At 44.1% G+C, this 19,263-nt stretch overlaps 2 protein-coding genes and 1 long non-coding RNA gene across 3 annotated transcripts; 2 read left to right on the top strand and 1 right to left on the bottom strand.

Annotated features, from left to right (window-relative positions):
- Window positions 1–1,681: 1,681 nt before the first annotated feature.
- On the top strand, window positions 1,682–7,345 carry LOC138946171 (uncharacterized). Its single transcript, XM_070317683.1, has 3 exons — window positions 1,682–2,032; window positions 2,408–7,159; window positions 7,288–7,345. The coding sequence occupies exons 2-3, from the start codon at window positions 3,756–3,758 to the stop codon at window positions 7,343–7,345; spliced, it is 3,462 nt and encodes a 1,153-aa protein (XP_070173784.1). The 5' UTR covers window positions 1,682–2,032; window positions 2,408–3,755.
- Window positions 7,346–7,402: 57 nt separating this feature from the next.
- On the top strand, window positions 7,403–9,323 carry LOC138983529 (uncharacterized). The gene is made up of 2 exons (XR_011461181.1): window positions 7,403–8,583; window positions 8,959–9,323. It is a non-coding gene; the product is annotated as an uncharacterized lncRNA (long non-coding RNA).
- Window positions 9,324–10,508: 1,185 nt separating this feature from the next.
- LOC138983524 (ubiquinol-cytochrome-c reductase complex assembly factor 1-like) lies at window positions 10,509–18,869 on the bottom strand. The gene is made up of 8 exons (XM_070356786.1): window positions 18,605–18,869; window positions 18,018–18,134; window positions 17,459–17,531; window positions 15,550–15,607; window positions 13,849–13,957; window positions 12,636–12,719; window positions 11,436–11,552; window positions 10,509–11,105 (listed from the first exon to the last, which is right to left on the bottom strand). The coding sequence occupies exons 1-8, from the start codon at window positions 18,719–18,721 to the stop codon at window positions 10,962–10,964; spliced, it is 819 nt and encodes a 272-aa protein (XP_070212887.1). The 5' UTR covers window positions 18,722–18,869; the 3' UTR covers window positions 10,509–10,961.
- Window positions 18,870–19,263: the final 394 nt, after the last annotated feature.

Below are 19,263 nucleotides of genomic sequence, written 5' to 3'. Positions count from 1 at the left end.
TTATGTGGTCTTGGAAGGTATGAATCTCACGATACAAGAGACAGTCGTCAGCGAGAGTCGTACTGTTGACTTCCCTTCCTCCGGTAGGTCATTTATATGGCACAGGAAAGGTAATGGACCTAACACTCCACCATGCCTCTTCGTAACATGACTGTGTCAAATACATTTGCACATAATTGGGCACATACACTTCTTTGCCAGCAACTTTCTGTACAGAGACATCAAAGGCAAAGGCACCCGATATATTGAACTCGGCACATGAATGCCGGAAGAGAGAAATGTTCGATCTTTCCGGTATATTTCTGGCAACAAAAAAACGTAACATACCATATATACTGTTCAAAAAAAGAAACGCATAGCTTGTAATATTTGGTTAATTTAGTTATATGGCTACAAGGATATCCACCAAACTGCAGAAAATGTTTATCTGGTCGTCGACCTTTCGTCCATTGCCACAAGTGAGCTCTGCACGTGACGCATGCGTTATCAGTGGCTACAATGTCAAAATTGCTCATTTGGCATGACCACTCGTCATGCTTCAGTGTAATCTCGTGAAACTCGGCGAATATTGAGCTCTCACCATGTCTTCCAAAACCCATAAAAGCGGATTGTTCGCCACAAAGAAATCAGACGACAATTCAGCGACGAAAGATGACCCGATTGAGCAGAGAAGACCGCCAAATTGCATTGGGTCGTTTACAAGCAGGCCAAAGTCAAAGTGCAATCGCCAGGCACTTCCACGTGTCCCAGAGCACCATCAGTAGACTGTGGGTCAGGTTTCAAGCCACTGGCTCCGTTGCTGACTTGCCACGAGCGGGAAGACCAAGGGCGACAACTGCTGCTCACGACCGCTTTATACGGCTCCGCCACCTCCGGAATCGTTTCCTGTCGGCCTCATCTTCTGTCCAGGCTCTCCCCGGGCCACACCGATTATCGGACCAGACCGTGCGGAACCGCCTGCATGAAGCTGGTTTGAGAGCTCGCAGACCTCACAGAGGAGCTGTCCTCACCCGCCGCCATCGCCAGAACCGAGTGCAGTGGGGCAACCAGCACCTTCGCTGGACCGTCCGGAATCACTGGAGACACGTGTGGTTCAGCGACGAGTCCTACTTCCTGCTCCAGCGACATGATGGTCGGAGGAGGGTCTACCGGAGAGTAAACGAACGTTACGCGCCCAACTGTGTGGATGAGGCACCCGTTCATGGTGGTGGAGGCGTCATGGTGTGGGGGGCGATCAATACCGCTGGAAGGAGCACCCTGGTGCACGTCCAAGGGCGCATAACTGCCCAGCGATACGTGGAGGAAATTCTGCGCCCACACGCTCTTCCTCTTCTGGCTGACCAGGATGCCATATTCCAGCAGGACAACGCTCGTCCGCACACAGCACGACTCACCACCCAGTTCCTCACCGACCACCATGTCCAGGTGCTTCCCTGGCCATCCATGTCGCCAGACATGAACCCGATAGAACACCTCTGGGATGAATTGGACAGACGTGTGCGCAGGCGAGAAGAAGCGCCGGCAAATCACCGCGATCTATTGCAGGCACTTCAGGAGGAGTGGGACACCATCCCACAGCAAGATATCCGGCATCTGATCCAGTCCATGCCCAGAAGGTGCCGGGCAGTTGTTGCTGCTCAAGGCAGTCACACCCCCTACTGACTTGACAGCCTCGGTGTCGCGGAACGCGATTCAGAAAATAAGTTTGTGTATTGCAGTGGTTTGCAGTGTTTAGTCATGTTTAGTCAATAATATTTATCCGATTTAACCGAGACCGGAAGGAGACGGCGCATGAAGGTACCGAGACCAGAAAGAGACGGCGCGTGAGAGTCTTCTTTAGTGACGTGTAAAAAGTCTATCGCGTCACGTATAGCGCAGCCAATTATCAGGAGGCAGGTGAACGGCGATCTGGCATTCTGTGTTGAGACACGAGGACAGGCGCACGGGCAGGCAGACGAACGTCTTAATTCGCTGGTCAAGAAACAGCATGCGACGCGTGTCACATTAATAGCAGAATAACTTACGTCGAAGGGTGAGTAGATCATTCAAGTCAAGCTTGCCAAAGCCTTTCCGATTTTCGCCTGCGCAGTCAACTCAGCTGGTAACCAAATGGCCAGCCGGGAGATTTCGCAACGGTCAAGTCGTTACCGCAAATATTTTCTTGTTGTTCTGTAATATCGTAATATGATGCATGTATCGTGTTATGTAGTTGTTGTGCAAGTGGAAGCCGTGATGTGGCGGCAACTTGAACGTTTGGATTAGAGCACTTTGGGCTCAGTTGTTTTATTTTGTTTAGCTGGTCACTGCGATGGGAGAAGGACCAGACCAGCCGCAGAACAAACCACTCAGTAAGTTCTATGATTGTATGAACCAATTATAGAGCTGAACCAAGGTTTGTTAATTGCAGACGTTCCGGGTTCCGGGTTCCGGGTTCTGGGTGAAGATGTCCAAGGACGTCGATGCAGAGTATATTTACCGAACACTTCAAAGAACATGAACTGGATGGGGAAAACCAACGAGTCACGAGCAAGCATGGTTTCAACTGGGATAGACCTTTTCGTCATCTTCAGACCGTCAGGCGAACCAGTTCTTCACAACTAATTTAAGTAACACCAAGGAAAAAAACAGACGTGCTTGTTCTGTGTCTCTCGAACTCGTGTGATATGAATCGTGCGCGATGAACTAACTTTCCTAACTTTTCGAATCTTTTCTTTTTTGATACACCATTCATCCATCGGAAAATAAATTGAAATTTATACTTCGTAGAATCCACCTATAAAGAATTGCGTTTGTTGTTGAGTTTTTTTAGCAATAAAACTCAAGTGTGGGAGTTTGAAAGTACTTCTACTTTTCTAAATCTTTCTTCCCCACATTCCGCTACAGTGGGGGCTCGTGTCCGGGATACGATTTTATGAGCTAGATCTTATTTTTTTTCTGTGTGGCCAACAACGCAAATTTTTGTAGGTGCGCGGAGGTTGTCTATCCTTATCCCCATCGCAGCACAGCACGTCTGTTTCTTATGCATGATAGTTAGTCTTGAGTAGACTAGAGAAGCTATACATGTATGTTAGTTAATCTTGAGTAGATTAGTAAGCTAACACAAGAAAGCGGCGACTGCTCGGGCGAGGATTGGACGGCAACAGCAGCACTCTAAATTATATTTCTTTCACCCTACATCATTTGAAGATAACGGTAAAGTACTAGTCGAACTGAACCCAAGCTCTTTTAGGTTGAACGAGGTTCAACAGGTAACTGGATCTAACTTGAGTAGAAGTTAGATCAGTGAACTAAGTTAGGTCGTACCAATTCGGAGTAGTTGAGACTACGACTAACCTAGTAGAGAAGAGATTTAAATTGAGTCAACATAACCGGAGTGAGGTGGTGTTAGGACTAATTTAAATCGAGGACGGTGTTTAGCTTCTTTGTTCAAAGGTTCAAAGTAAAGTCTATAATCCGTGGCAGTTGTAACTAATCAGTGTGAATTAGTGCAGCTGAATTGTTGTATTGGTAATCTACGACAGGGTCGGGGTCACAATCAACATAAGTAGCAGTAGTTAGCAGCTTGGCTTGGAGTCAAGGTCACTTTCGTTAGAAGTAGGGTATTGTCTAACAGAGTGTCGAGGCTAGTCTACGGCTACAACAGTCAAACCTTGTATCGTCTGGGACGAATTAAGATTGACTGAAGCGAGGTATCTAGTGATCTTTTTTCTCCTACAGGTAAACCTTAGTGACATTTATTCTAGAGTAGAGTAAACATGCCCCGCCCACGTCAGGTAGCAGAGGTGGACTCGCCTCTAGTGGCATACCAGCGTGACGGCAACGTACTAGGCTTATCAGGTAAACCCTTAGCAGAGTATATCGAAAAACGCCGGCTCGAGGAGCTGGAGGAGAGGAGACGGAGAGAAGCTCTCCAGGCTGAAGAGCGTAGGATCGCAGCAGAGAGAGAAGATAGAAGGAGGCGCGAGGAGCGAGACTTCGAACTGCGTCGTATCGAGTTGCAGAATCAAGCTGAAGGCAACCGCAACCAGAACGCTCGCGAGTTAGGCAACGATGCTGGTCCCGGGCATGAGAAATCAATCAAATTGAAGCTACCATATCTGGATGATAAAGATGATCTCGAGGCATACTTTCGTCAGTTCGAAAGGGTAGCAAAAATCTCGAAATGGGATGATGATGATTGGGGAGCGCGACTAGGCTGCCAACTCAAAGGCAAAGCACGCGAGGCATATGCCAGATTGTCAGATGAAGAGGCAAAGGTCTACAACACGGTAAAGGCCGCTATTCTGGAAAAGTTCCAGCTGACATCAGAGGCGTACCGGAAAAAGTTTAGGGGCGCCAAGAAAGAGGCTGGGGAAAGCGCAAAGGAAGGGTTGACGAGGATTCAACTGTATTTTGACAGGTGGGTGGAGCTAGCAAAGAGAGAGGGTAAAGCACATGACCCAAAAAGTCTGATCATCATGGAAAGGTTTCTAGAATGGCTACCCTTTGAACAAGCTCGGTTCGTGCGGGAGCGTAACCCAATCAATGTCGATGAGGCGCTCAAACACGCGCGCGTGTACGAGGAGTCGCGCGAATCGGAACATCGCCGGGCGATCCCTAATCCACCCAAAACAGTGCATAACCAACCCAACGGTGGATCCAAACCCCCCGCGAACGTGAGAACAGATAACTTCAGGTTCGGCAACGCATCGGAGGGACAGAGGTCGGGTCCCAGCGGTTGTTTTCTATGTGGCGGACCTCACCTGGCGCGTCAGTGTCCTAAGAGCAAACCCAACAATAAGCCTAGCTCTGCATCAACGATCACATTGGCAGCGGTGGACGTTCAGGAACCACCCACAGTATGTGAGAAATGCTGTAACCTCGTGTTTGAGCCGCAGTGTGAAGCTACCGTCGAAGGCAAGACGGTGAGAGCGATAAGGGATACGGGAGCTTCCGCTATCATTGTGGACAGCGAGATAGTTCCGAGAGAGAAGTACACGGGCGAAGCAAAGAGAGTAGTGTTAGCCGATTCCCGTGTGACTAGAGAGCTCCCGATAGCTGAAGTGGAGATGCGAACTCCATTTTTCAGTGGCATTACCAAGGTGTTGGTGATGGATAGGCCGGTGCATCCGGTGTTGATCGGTAACGTGAGGACCGATAGTCAAAATGTCGAGACAGGGGTGCCTTTGTTCCGAGCAAGAGCGGAGACTTGTGCTCCCGTAGTCACTCGACAGCAAGAAGCAAAAAGCAAGGAAAAGCCAGTGAAGGTTATTCCCAAGGAAACTCTGATAGGGCAGATCAAACCTGATGATCTGAAAGCTGAGCAACGAAACGACCCTGACTTGGTCAAGGCTCGCGCGGTCGCAGACCAGAAGATCAAAACAGGGACTCGTTACGTATGGAAGAAGGATATTCTGTACAGGGTCTACTCGTCCAAAGATACAGAATACAAGCAGGTGGTGGTGCCTAAAAAGTTTAGGGACGAAGTGATGGGTTTGGCGCATGATTCACCCATGTCAGGTCACTTAGGCGCTAGGAAAACCAGAGACAGAATCTGGCGAGACTTTTTCTGGCCAGGCATCTGCGGAGATGTGAGACGCTACTGTGCATCATGTGATGCCTGCCAAAGAAGTACTCCTAAGGGAGCAACTAGGAAGGTACCCCTCCAGAAAGTCCCGCTGATGAACACCCCTTTCGAACGCGTTGGTGTTGATATCATCGGCCCCATCCTACCTGCTTCGGCGCGGGGGCATCGGTACATCCTTACCATGATCGATCACGCGACTAGGTACGCGGAGGCCGTTCCGCTGAAAGACATCAGCTCAGAGACGGTCGCGGATGCTCTGTTTGAGATGTGGACGCGTTTCGGACTACCCAAAGAAGTGTTGACTGATCAGGGGGGACAGTTTGTAGGTGGATACATGACTGAAGTCAACAGGTTGCTAGGGGTGAAAGGATTGCGCACCAGTCCGTTTCATGCTCAAACCAATGGGTTAACAGAGAAACTGAACTCTACTCTCAAGTCAATGATGAAGCGTATGTGCCAAGAGCAGCCCAAGGAGTGGGATAAATTTATTCCCGCTCTACTGTTTGCATACCGCGAGGTGCCCCAAGAAAGCCTGATGTTCTCTCCGTTCGAACTCTTGTACGGGAGAGAGGTCCGAGGACCCATGCAGGTACTCAGGCAGATTTGGACTGATGACGAGTCCAGTGAAGAGTTGAGGACGACAATAGGTCACATTGTCGATCTCTCGAACAAAATAGAACAAACGTGCACTTTAGCCAGGGAAAACCTGAGCAAAGCCTCGCTCAGACACGCACGGGCGTACGATAAAAACACACGCCAAAGGCACCTGGCAAAGGGTGACAAAGTTTTGATTTTGTTACCAGTGAAGCACAACAAGCTTCAGCTGACTTGGAAAGGACCTTACAAGATAGTTGATAGAGTGGGATCTTGCAACTATAGAGTACAAATGGGAAACAAGGTCAAGGTGTACCACGCCAACTTGCTGAAGTTGTACGTGGAAAGAACCGCGTCGGATGTTCCCGACGGAGCGGTCGCGAGATCGGCGGAACCCGCAGAAGAAGAAGTAGCAATTGTGATGCACGAGATGAGTGATAGCGAAGACGGTGGGCTGAACACCGACAAGATACCACTCATACCTCTCGCTCCAAAAGAAAAGTGGGATGATGTGGTCATTAACGCCGAATTATCTGTGGAAAAGCAGAAAGATTTGCGTAACTTGTGTCGCAGTCACCAGAAAGCTCTGAGTGATATGCCAGGCTCATGCCAGCTAGAAGAATGCGAAATCAAACTGTCTACCTCTGAGCCGGTGCGTGTAAAACAGTACCCAATTCCTCACTCACAGAGGGAAACAATCAAGAAGGAAGTGCAAACTATGGAAAAGATGGGGGTTATCGAACCTAGCGTGTCTCCATATAGCAGTCCGGTGGTACTGACGCAAAAGCGTGACGGTACAGTGAGATTCTGTATAGACTACAGAAAATTGAACAAGGTCACCGAGTTCGATTCTGAGCCAATTCCGGATGCTGAGCAAATCTTTGCTCGTCTGCAGCAGGCAGAGTACTTCTCAAAATTGGATTTGAGTAAGGGTTACTGGCAAGTGGGCGTTAAAGAAAAAGACAGAGCCAAAACCAGCTTCTCTACTCCAGGGGGCCAGTACCAGTGGACAAAAATGCCATTTGGACTGAAAACGGCCAGTGCCATATTCACTAGGTGTGTCAGAAAACTGCTCGATCCGTTAGGCAGGGAGGACGTAGAATTCTTCATGGATGACATCCTGATAGCAACCAAAACCTGGGAACAACATCTGGAGGCTTTGAACGCAGTGTTGGCGAGGCTTGAGGAGGTCGGCCTCACCGCCAAACCCTCCAAGTGTCACCTAGGATTCCGCGAACTTGACTACCTCGGTCACCGGATCGGTCATGGGAAAATAAGCCCAGACGATGACAAAACCGAGAAAATCAGAAGGGCGGAAAAACCTCGTACAAAGAAAGAGGTGCGTTCTTTCTTGGGCCTAGCGGGGTATTACCGGAAGTTTGTGCCTGACTTTGCTCGCGTGAGTGCGCCCCTCACAGACCTCACAAAGAAAGATCAGCCAGAGAAGATAGTCTGGACCAAAGAGTGTGAAACTGCTTTCACGACTCTGAAACAGTGTCTGACCAGCAAACCCATTCTGATACTGCCGGACAATAGCAAACAGTACGTGTTACGTACAGACGCATCCAACGAAGCGTTAGGAGCAGTTCTACTGCAAGAGCAAGGTGGCAACTTGCACCCGGTGGCTTACGCAAGCAAAAAACTGAACAGCGCCGAAAGAAACTACTCGACCATAGAAAAGGAGTGTCTCGGGGTGGTTTGGGGAGTGAAAAGATTCGAGCAGTATTTGTACGCCGAGCAGTTCGTGATTGAAACTGATCACCAACCACTCCAGTACTTGCAGAAGTCAAAAACTGAAAACGGCAGGCTTATGAGATGGGCTTTGCAGCTCCAGCAACACTCTTTCACCCTCAAAGTGATTCCAGGCAAAGACAATGTCGGAGCTGACTTTTTGAGCAGAGCCAATTATCAATAGAGGAGTAGTAGTAAACTGAGAGGTGGTGAGCTTCCAGAGATAAATAGGATAGCAAGTGGAAAGGAGGTGGAGTATTTTCAGGGTTAAATGAAATAAAACTTATTGTCTGAGAAAGAGCTAAAACTAGTTTTCGCTTCAGAAGGGGGGGCCTTTGTCGCGGAACGCGATTCAGAAAATAAGTTTGTGTATTGCAGTGGTTTGCAGTGTTTAGTCATGTTTAGTCAATAATATTTATCCGATTTAACCGAGACCGGAAGGAGACGGCGCATGAAGGTACCGAGACCAGAAAGAGACGGCGCGTGAGAGTCTTCTTTAGTGACGTGTAAAAAGTCTATCGCGTCACGTATAGCGCAGCCAATTATCAGGAGGCAGGTGAACGGCGATCTGGCATTCTGTGTTGAGACACGAGGACAGGCGCACGGGCAGGCAGACGAACGTCTTAATTCGCTGGTCAAGAAACAGCATGCGACGCGTGTCACATTAATAGCAGAATAACTTACGTCGAAGGGTGAGTAGATCATTCAAGTCAAGCTTGCCAAAGCCTTTCCGATTTTCGCCTGCGCAGTCAACTCAGCTGGTAACCAAATGGCCAGCCGGGAGATTTCGCAACGGTCAAGTCGTTACCGCAAATATTTTCTTGTTGTTCTGTAATATCGTAATATGATGCATGTATCGTGTTATGTAGTTGTTGTGCAAGTGGAAGCCGTGATGTGGCGGCAACTTGAACGTTTGGATTAGAGCACTTTGGGCTCAGTTGTTTTATTTTGTTTAGCTGGTCACTGCGATGGGAGAAGGACCAGACCAGCCGCAGAACAAACCACTCAGTAAGTTCTATGATTGTATGAACCAATTATAGAGCTGAACCAAGGTTTGTTAATTGCAGACGTTCCGGGTTCCGGGTTCCGGGTTCTGGGTGAAGATGTCCAAGGACGTCGATGCAGAGTATATTTACCGAACACTTCAAAGAACATGAACTGGATGGGGAAAACCAACGAGTCACGAGCAAGCATGGTTTCAACTGGGATAGACCTTTTCGTCATCTTCAGACCGTCAGGCGAACCAGTTCTTCACAACTAATTTAAGTAACACCAAGGAAAAAAACAGACGTGCTTGTTCTGTGTCTCTCGAACTCGTGTGATATGAATCGTGCGCGATGAACTAACTTTCCTAACTTTTCGAATCTTTTCTTTTTTGATACACCATTCATCCATCGGAAAATAAATTGAAATTTATACTTCGTAGAATCCACCTATAAAGAATTGCGTTTGTTGTTGAGTTTTTTTAGCAATAAAACTCAAGTGTGGGAGTTTGAAAGTACTTCTACTTTTCTAAATCTTTCTTCCCCACATTCCGCTACACTCGGCACCCAATCGTATTGATTGACTGATTGATTTGAAGATGCAAATGAACTGTGTGTGCATTCAACTGTGTCCATACCAAATTTCAAACAAATAATCTAAATATTGGATTTTCTGTTAATTTTTTCGAAAAATAAAACAAATTTGGCAAGTAGCAACTATGCGTTTCTTTTTTTGAACAGTATATATAGTTGGGTTGTCTTGCGGGTGCCTTTTCTTTAACATTACTAGGGTCAAAAACGCTGGGGTTTTTTCTCAAACCAATGTCCTGTGCCTGTGTAAGCACTCCTGCTGTAAGAAACTTCGAAGCCACAGTACACCTTCCCTTGATCCAGTCTGCCCACACGTGCGCTTACGCAATTGAGCTCTCCGACTGCCCAGAGCCCAGTCATTTTGCGTACTTCACACCCACTTGTTTCTTTCCGAGATGGTTAATGCTCAGTTTGATATTAATTGATAATTGAGCATCACTGCAGCCATCCCACAAAGTCGAAGCAAAATTAATTCTGTTTCGCAAATTATAGTGCCCTTGTGTGTACTTAAGAGAACACTGCATTTATAACTCTGTTCATCACAAGAAGAGTCAGTATTAGTGAGTCAAGTGTGTTCTTTCTCTGATCACTTCATTTTTGCTCACTCAAATAAATTGTGAAAATATAGTTGTGGTTGTGTGCATCTGTGTTTGCGTGCACCTGTGTATGTTTGCACGACTGCATGCATGTATACATGAGTTAAATATCCCTCAAGCGGCGTATGTATCGTGTGATACACACATGCAGTTTGTCATCGTCTATCAGAGAGCTATTCACTTTCAGTGTCGGAGTACTTATAAAATTATTGTATTAATGGAAACAATGAAATCAGTAACTTATCCTAACAACTGTTCCATCGCACTCCTATGCCACCAGTCTTGGCTAGCTTAGCCTTTAAAGCTGAAGTCTTTCTATGAATATCCAGAAACACACACATACGCGCGCAATCACACACACACATGCACAATCGCGCATGCGCACACACACACAATTTTGAGATTTTGTTAAACTGAAAAGAAAAAAATGTACTTCAAAACCATTTCTTATCATTTCAATGCACACAGGCTCTACATCATGCAATCTTTCATTCAACACAATGAAGAGAATATTACAGGTAGGTTTTTGGTTTGTTATTACATGTATATCCAGATCACACAAAACAATTACGCACATACAGAAGACATGAATAGAAGTAGCATGGTACTATCCTTTTACAAATAAAAAAATCTCAAACTTGCATGATTTTCATGACAAAATTGTATAATCACTCAAAATCAGTCATTCAAAAAACATACACACTGTGTGTGGGTGGTGTGTGTGTGTGTGTGTGTGTATGTGTGTGTGTGTCTGTCTGTCTCTCTCTGTCTCCCTGTCTCTGTCTCTGTCTCTGTCTCTCTCTCCCTCTCTCTGTCTCTCTCTCTCTCTCTCTCTCTCTCTCTCTCTCTCTCTCTCTCTCTCTCTCTCTCTCTCTCTCTCTCTCTCTCTCTCTCTCTCTCTCAGACTTTAGTCCTCAATTTGCCAACAGTCAGTGCCTGTCTCCTGGCTGAACGCTCGTCGATCTTGTCGCCCCTCAGCGGCAGAAATGTCACAAAGCCACGCCCAAGTATACTTTCCTCCGTCTGGCTGTCTATGTGAGCAACCTGAAAGAAGTTCAAATCAAGATGAATAATAATGAACAACTTTCTATACAGTCTCTTGTCATTTAAAAGAAAAATGCCCCTTTGCCTTGATAATAATGCAATGCACACATTCTTTATAGAAAGTTAGAAATTTGATAATTCTGCAATGTGCTTAAATTGTTCAGTAGTGGCCTGCCTCTCTCTCTCTCTCTCTGTCTCTCTCTGTCTCTCTCTCTGTCTCTCTCTCTCTCTCTCTCTCTCTCTCTCTCTCTCTCTCTCTCTCTCTCTCTCTCTCTCTCTCTGAGTCTAAGTAAAACGATTAAATAAAGACATGCCGCCGCTGTAACTGACCTGCTTTCGTACATAAGCTACCAGAAGCTCGAGCTTGTGCGGGTCAAGGTCATGATTCATTTCGAAGAAGACTCTCCACAAGCCTCCGGCAAGTTCTTTGTCATCTCCCAGCAGCCCCTGCAACAAGTATCATGTCTGTTACAAAAGTGTTCACAGTTTTCTGTCTTTATACTGATTTCCTCTTTATTGCAGATGCACAATCGATTGCTAACACCACTCAATTTTAAATCTGTTTTCCCATGCAGGCTCACAATAGTAAACTTTTAGCTAAAAAAAACAATCCCATATTGTCGGGATTGTTTGACCAAAGTTTCAATCAATTTGCTTTGAAAGAGGTCCCATAGTGGGGCTGAAGGGGTCTAAGTTGACCAAAAGAGTGGGATTCAATGTAGGTGGAGTTCCTGTAGTGGGATTCCCTGTATTCAGGGAATCCCACAAGCTGGAGTTCCTGTAGGAAAGTACGATAGCACTCAATCTCGCACCAAGCGCGTGACTGCCGTATTGTGATTTGAGTTACCATAGCGTTACTCCCCCTTCCAAAATGGCAGCTCCACATTAAAATCTGTTCGATTTCCTGAATTCGCATTCGGCATTCAGCCAAGCTAACATGCTTCGGCGAGAATGTCGTACAATTCGAAAGGATTTGGTTAAGGAAACCTCGCTATATCAAATTGTCTCTTGTAAGCTTGAAGTTACTCCCTGGCGTCAAACGGAAGTGAACTGCTTATGGAATGCTTTGCAGATGTCATTTTTACGATTAGTTTTATTTTAGCTGCGTTTTCTGGCATTTAGTTATCAATAAAAATTGCAAACCATACTCAAATTTCTAAGAAACATCATAAAAAAAATCGAAAAACATTATATTCTACCGATGTTGCTGAGCATCACGTGACTTTCAGCAAGATCAGCGAAACTCTACAAGAACTCCACCTACAGAAAATCCCACTCTTTTGGTCAACATAGACCCCATCAGCCATAGTGGGGTCTCAACTTTTGCAAATAAGCTAGATATGATGTCATCAAAGACATTTTATTGGGAAAAAAAAGAAGAAAAAAAGCATCTGGGGATATCATCTGGAAGAACTATTTTATTAAGATCGGGCCAGTAGTTTTCCTGGAATTGCTACACATACACCGTAACCCTCATCTCAATTCCAGTTTATCTGAAACCATATTTGGCATTTAAATGTTAAAAGTTACCTCATCGTAAGAAAAGAGTGAGGCATGAAACAGGTCGGCCATCTGTCGGACTCCTTCCTTCCTGGCTGTGAGCGAGGCAGCACTCTGTAACATACATCACATGTATAACAAACTATGCTTGCAGGAAAAGCCAGTCAGGAGTATGTTTGGGCTAAATTAACAGCCCTACAAAATATGCTATGAGAACTGTCACACGACTGTGTATGCATACAAAAAAGTATGGATGTTTGTGTGTTTGGGTGTGTGGGTGTGCATATGGACGTGTCTGTGTGTGTGTGTCTGGCTGTCTGTTCTACATATCTGTCTGTCTGTGTATATCTGTCTTTGTCATAATTTTCACGAGTTTTCATTCATAACCAGCTGGGAAATAAAACTCATGTTCCCAATGCAATAAATCGAGGTGGTGAATGGGTTTGAGCTTCAGGTGAAACGTGGATTGTCAAAGTAAAAGCCAATCAGGCTGATTGTTTGATGTGTGGTACCATCGCGGCTTTGGTTTCATGTTTCCGAGGACAACGATTGTAAGCATTCACTCTCAAAGACCCAATCAATGTTAATAATTACCGCGGCGACTCATGGTCAATTTGCAATTTATCTCTGTAATCGCAAAATCCACAACGAAAAGTCATAAAACACTTAAAAGAAAAGAAATATGCTCAACACTTACTGAACTCACATTGATCGCAGCTCTGTACATTTTCAGACCGGAAGAAAAATCCTCAACAAGCTAGGTTTGACGTCACAGACAAGTTTGACGTGTTATCTCGAACTACTCTGACGCTGCTTTGCGGCCCGGCATTGGATTCTAAAAATTCATCTCCTTGTGGGTTATTCTGCACTTTGTAGCACTACCAAAATGATGACAAAAACTATGTTTGGTGACTTGTCAGACCAGCATTTTCTTGTTGGTCCTCATGGAGCATATCGCCTAATTGTCTTGGTCGATAAAGATGAAACAAAAGGCGATATGGTCCCCTCGGACCAACAAAAAAAAACTGGTCTGTCAACAAGCCTCCAAACATCTTTAAAATGTTGGTACACCTGTCTGTGTCTGTCTGTGTCTGTCTGTGTCTGTCTGTGTCTGTCTGTGTCTGTCTGTGTCTGTCTGTGTCTGTCTGTGTCTGTCTGTTAGTGTGTGCACCAGCATCTTTACCCAATTCCATTTGGAACTGGACAGAACAGATACACACAGACACATTCCAACACAACTTACTCCCAGCTGTTTGCTTCGAGCCTCCACGTCTTCCCACAATGCCTTGACCAGACAGTTTCGCAGGAGGCGGCCATCTTTTCCAAGAGAAGCCAATCTCACCATGCAGAACCTGCGAAACAAATTTTAAAGTGTGCAGGAAACATTATTCAATATGTGTTGTCAGTGATTGCAGTAACATTTGATCAACCCATCCTGTTATTTTATCCAGTTAGCAGTTAGAATAGACGATTTTTCAAAAATTATTCTGTTGGTTTTGCATGGATTTTGAAAGAGTGAGTATCCTTGCATTTGTGCAGACACACATTGCGATGTGATTCCTGTACACGTGTTTGAGACAAGCCTTCTCACTAGTGACTGGCCTGTAATGACACATGTGACTAGGTGGCTGAGTGGTAACGCACTTGCGCTCGGAAGCGAGAGGTTGCGAGTTCGACCCTGGGTCAGGGCGTTAGCAATTTTCTCCCCCCTTTCCTAACCTAGGTGGTGGGTTCAAGTGCTAGTCTTTCGGATGAGACGAAAAACCGAGGTCCCTTCGTGTACACTACATTGGGGTGTGCACGTTAAAGGCCCCACGATTGACAAAAGGGTCTTTCCTGGCAAAATTGTATAGGCATAGATAAAAAATGTCCACCAAAATACCTGTGTGACTTGGAATAATAGGCCGTGAAAAGTAGGATATGCGCCGAAATGGCTGCGATCTGCTGGTCGATATGAATGCGTGATGTATTGTGTAAAAAATTCCATCTCACACGGCATAAATAGATCCCTGCGCCTTGAGTCTGGAGATACGCGCGCGATATAAGACTTCATAATAACATGTGAAAGTTTCTCCACGTGACATTACAGGCCGGGGAAGGCAAAGGCATGGAGGGCGAGGAGTGGACACCACCCTGGTAAAGCTGGCCCTAGACAAGTTGAGATCTCTAACATCTCCCTCCTCTACCATCAACAATGGTTATGGGAATACAGAACATGAATTGTTTGACTTAAAAGTAACACTAATACCTTCACACAGTAAGATTTGAAGTTGTGGTAATAACCTTGGGAAACACACTTTGAAACTACACTACCCGTCATAAAAAAGTACACAGATACATTTAGCTGTAGATCGTTGTGATGCGGCCAGTTATATTAAAACCAAGTATATTGCCAGAAAGGTAATTCAGTCCCCAACCATATTATGATATAAAGAGTTTCATTTTTCTTAATTTAATGTTTATGCAGTGTACCGGAGACCTGGGACACCCCCCAAAAACAAATTCGCAAAAGCAATCTTGCAGACACTAAAATACAAAAAAATCAAAATAAGCAAGATCGAGTGACCCCGTTTTTGATCTCAAATGGAAGAACAACTCATTTTCTACCCATACAAATTTATTTGGTTCAGCTGTTGTGTTTAGCAGCACTTGTTGTTTTGCCATTTTGAAGAAGACTGGTGTCAGCCTCTTCAGAAGCCATAAAAGGCTTGTTTAGGCATGCTACGTGGGTAAAAACCCAGTAGTTTTGTAATGGCTCGTTGTATTGCTTTTAAATTTGACGTCAGTATTGTTAACGCAGTTGCAAAAGAGTGTGTGAAATATCATGGCGTTTTGATGAGTTGTTTGGATGTACATGTACTGGAACTTTTCAGAAAAGTTTTATTAAACTGTAATAACTTTTTTCAATTAAAATATGATCTATATTATATTCATCTTAACTTACCAAATATGTAAATCTGTCACAAGGAACCATGAGTAGAACGTATCAGGGAGATCAAACTCTGGAACAAACAAAGAAACCTACACTCACTAGAGAATCTAAATAATATAAACCTTATACACATAAAATACAACTGACGAGCAATCAGAAATAGGAATAAAAGTACAGTGGAACCTCCCTTTTAAGACCTAAACAAATCTGAGAAAATCAGGTCTTAAAAAGGAGTGAGTCTTAAAATGGAGGTAGACAGTATTGGCGTTAACCGGCAATTACCGGTATTTTACCAATTTGAAACGAGAAAATACCGTAACAAAATTGGCTGCCGGTATGACCTACCGGTTGATTTTTAGAACTATCGGGGTTTTTTCTCTAAAAAAAAATGTAAAAAGTTCTCCGAGTTGGACTCTTACTGGTTCCAATGTCCAGCCTACAGTTTTTTTCTGGACTGTTTGCATTATAAAAATGTCCGAACCGGTTTGAAAAAAATACTAGCACCATCACTGGGTAAATTTACAGTGGTATTGCACTGAAAGTCTGAGAAAACTGGGTCTTAAAAGGGAGGAAGTCTTAAATTGGGTGATTCCACTGCAGAGGACAACATTCAATAACTCAATTCATGTTTAGTTCGCTTTCCTTGTGATTGCTGCTTCTTTAATGCCTGTACAAAAATACATTAAATAAGTTAATAACACAAACATTTATGTATGGAGGTAACAATTTTATCACACACCAAGACAAAATTTCACATAAATTGTGAATTTCTAGCTTTTTCCTTGACATAGGAGTATGCGTGTTATTATCCAAACACTGTCTGCTTGCACACAAATGAAATTGCGTGATAGTATACTTCAAGTACAGTATATTAACACCTATCGTGTTTTTAGGTTGCAATGAGGTTGGATATTTTGACAAGAACAACTACGTACCTAATACGCCAAGTCGGCGTATTATACTTGTTTGAGTCAAAAGTATCCGACCCTATCGCCACGCTGACCTAGATATGGGGTTATTAACTTGCAAAATGTAAGGTTTTGCTTTGATGCAGTTAGTTTCTGACGAGAGCAAACAAACTTTCTTCGCGCATGGTTATTGCGCATAACACTACGCAGCTCTCTCATGGCCACAGTGGGATTCGTGCCCCTCGACACAACGTCAAGTTTGAGGTTTTGAGTCACTGGGGAAAGTGAGCTGCCATATTTGTGTTGCACTTCCCTTTTTTTTCTTGTCCTGCATGTGTTTATCAATATTTCAAAGCTCTTGAGTCTTTTGCTGTAAATTTGGTATCCGAGTTTAATATTGTGCACGCATGCATGAATACACAGAAGTTCAAACACTGACAAAAGTCTGCACAAAGTTGACTCTGGGAAATAAACAAACTGGTTTCAAGCCAGTGCCGCAACCAATTGATCTTATCTCCCTGCCTCCCCCCCCCCCCCTCTTGCCCTGATATACACACACATCTCTATCTCTTTCTCTCTCTCTAGTCTATGTGTGTGCGAGTGGTGTTGACATTTCTTGTCCCTATACATTATATTGACATGTCATTTTCAATGTATTATTGTACATTAGATATTCGTATTGGTAATGTAGTAGTAGTTTGTAATACTGTATGATTAGTGTTGCCATTTATTACTTTTTCTTTGTGTCGATTTATGATTGTCCTTTTATTTATTGTCTCCATGTTTATGTCTTAGTTTTACCAGGGACAGATTGTAAGACTAGGCGTCAGCCTAAAATCTCCATCTCTGAGTAATAAAGTCTGTTCGTTCTCTCTCTGGGTTTTTTTCTCTCTCACACACACACACACACACACACACACACACACACACACACACACACACACACACACACACACACACACACACACACACACACACACACACACTCTCTCTCTCTCTCTCTGTTCACCAACCTGAGAAAAACTCTGTGTAGTCGATCAGTTCAGTACAGCAGATGTACATCCGAAAGCCAGAAAGATTCAACACCTGTGTAAAAACAGAATGAAAAGCAAATACACTAATCAATTTCTACACATCCAGTCATACAAATCACTATGCAAATAAAAATCAAATTCAAACAATTCAAAGTGATCTTAAGGCTTTTTTCTAACAGTTTGCATTGTAACTTTCAAATAATATAGAACATTTTTTTCTTTGATCTTCTTTGCATAGATAGACTGTGTGAATGTACCCCCTTCAAGTAATAGAGGTTGTTCGGAAATAACTCTGTCGGGTTTGCATAGGTTGCAAAAGAGCGAATACTCTTGCTTTTAGCGAGTCAAACTTTCCCCCTTGGCATTGGTATAGGCCTGTCACAAACAAGGGGTGTGTCTGAAACACTTGGACAAGTAGCACATGCAGAAAGCTTGCCTCAATAAAACCAAGAATATTTACTCTTTCACAAACCTGACAGAGTTATTTCCAGAATTCAACTATTGGGACTTCATGTTCCCATTGGTGAGTGATACTTACTGATTTTGGGTACTTGAGGCCAGAGATGAAACCAAGGTCAAACCTGATTTTACTCCATAACCCTGAGCTTGCGCTTTCAGCCTGGCAAGCTTGAGATGATGTAGAAAAAGGTGTCATCTGAAATAGAGTCAAGTCTGCAGTATATATATAAGCTGCTCAAACTGTGTTACACAAACTGTGCTACACAAACTGCTTTTTGCTTATGTATTAGTGTGTACAGCATTAAAATGTCTACAGGATTAACTATTTATTAGTGTGTGTAGGATAAACATGCCTATCCCTGTTGTTCTCAGGCTTCAATCTTCAGTAAATGACACATACTTTTCTGATCATGAAATGTATCAATTCATAACCTCTGACATTACATCTGCCAAAAATGGTTTATAATGGAGATGACACTGTGTGTGTGTGTGTATGTGTGTGTGTGTGTGTCACTGTGTGTGTGCGTGTGTCTGTGTGTCTGTGTGTGTGTGCCTGTGTGTGTCTGTGTGTGTGTTCTTGTAAGTGTGTATGCGTGCAAGCATGTGTGGTGTGCGTGCTGATGATGATGAGCGAGACAAAACACGTACAGTAAGTGAGTTACTCACATTAACGCAGACCGGTAGCAGACGATTTCTGGCGAGGATACATTGTCTGCACGAAAGTTTTTGTCGAACGAATTGATTGTTGCGCACCAACAATGACAACAGCTGAGCTCCCTTCATTTCAAAATATTTCTTCTATCTTCGTCATACAACGAAACAGCCTTATCCTCTAGTGTTGTAATCGTTTTGCTTACACAAGCTACCAAAGTCAAAAAGTTGCGTGAGAGCTCTCCGGAGAAGAAGATCTGAACGGTGCATGGAATGGAAAAGTGTGATCGGATAAACAGCGGTTTGCATTTCTTATTTATTGTTTATTATTATATCTATTCCATTTTTGCATTTAGTCAAGTTTTGATTACATTTTTTTTTCATAGACGAGGGTGGTGGTGTATGTGTGTCTGTCTGTGTGTTTCTATGTGTTTGTGTATGTGTAGAGCGATTCAGAGAGAACCACTAGAGCTTTGTATGAGAGTTCCAGCAAATGATATCCCCCCCCCCCCCCCCCCCCAAGGTTTTTTTGCTAATTGTATGAGAATGTCACATCCAGCTTTTTGTTTGACATTTTGGTTAAGCAATCTTTAACGAAGCCTGGACTAAAGGATTGCATTTCAGGTTGGAAGCTTAAAAATTAACTAATGAGTTTGGTCATTAAAAATCTAAAA

Source organism: Littorina saxatilis, linkage group LG13 (assembly GCF_037325665.1).
Source record: "Littorina saxatilis isolate snail1 linkage group LG13, US_GU_Lsax_2.0, whole genome shotgun sequence".
NCBI lineage: Eukaryota > Metazoa > Mollusca > Gastropoda > Littorinimorpha > Littorinidae > Littorina > Littorina saxatilis.
Note: the sequence above shows the minus strand (reverse complement) of the source record. Positions and strands in the feature narration are given on the sequence as shown.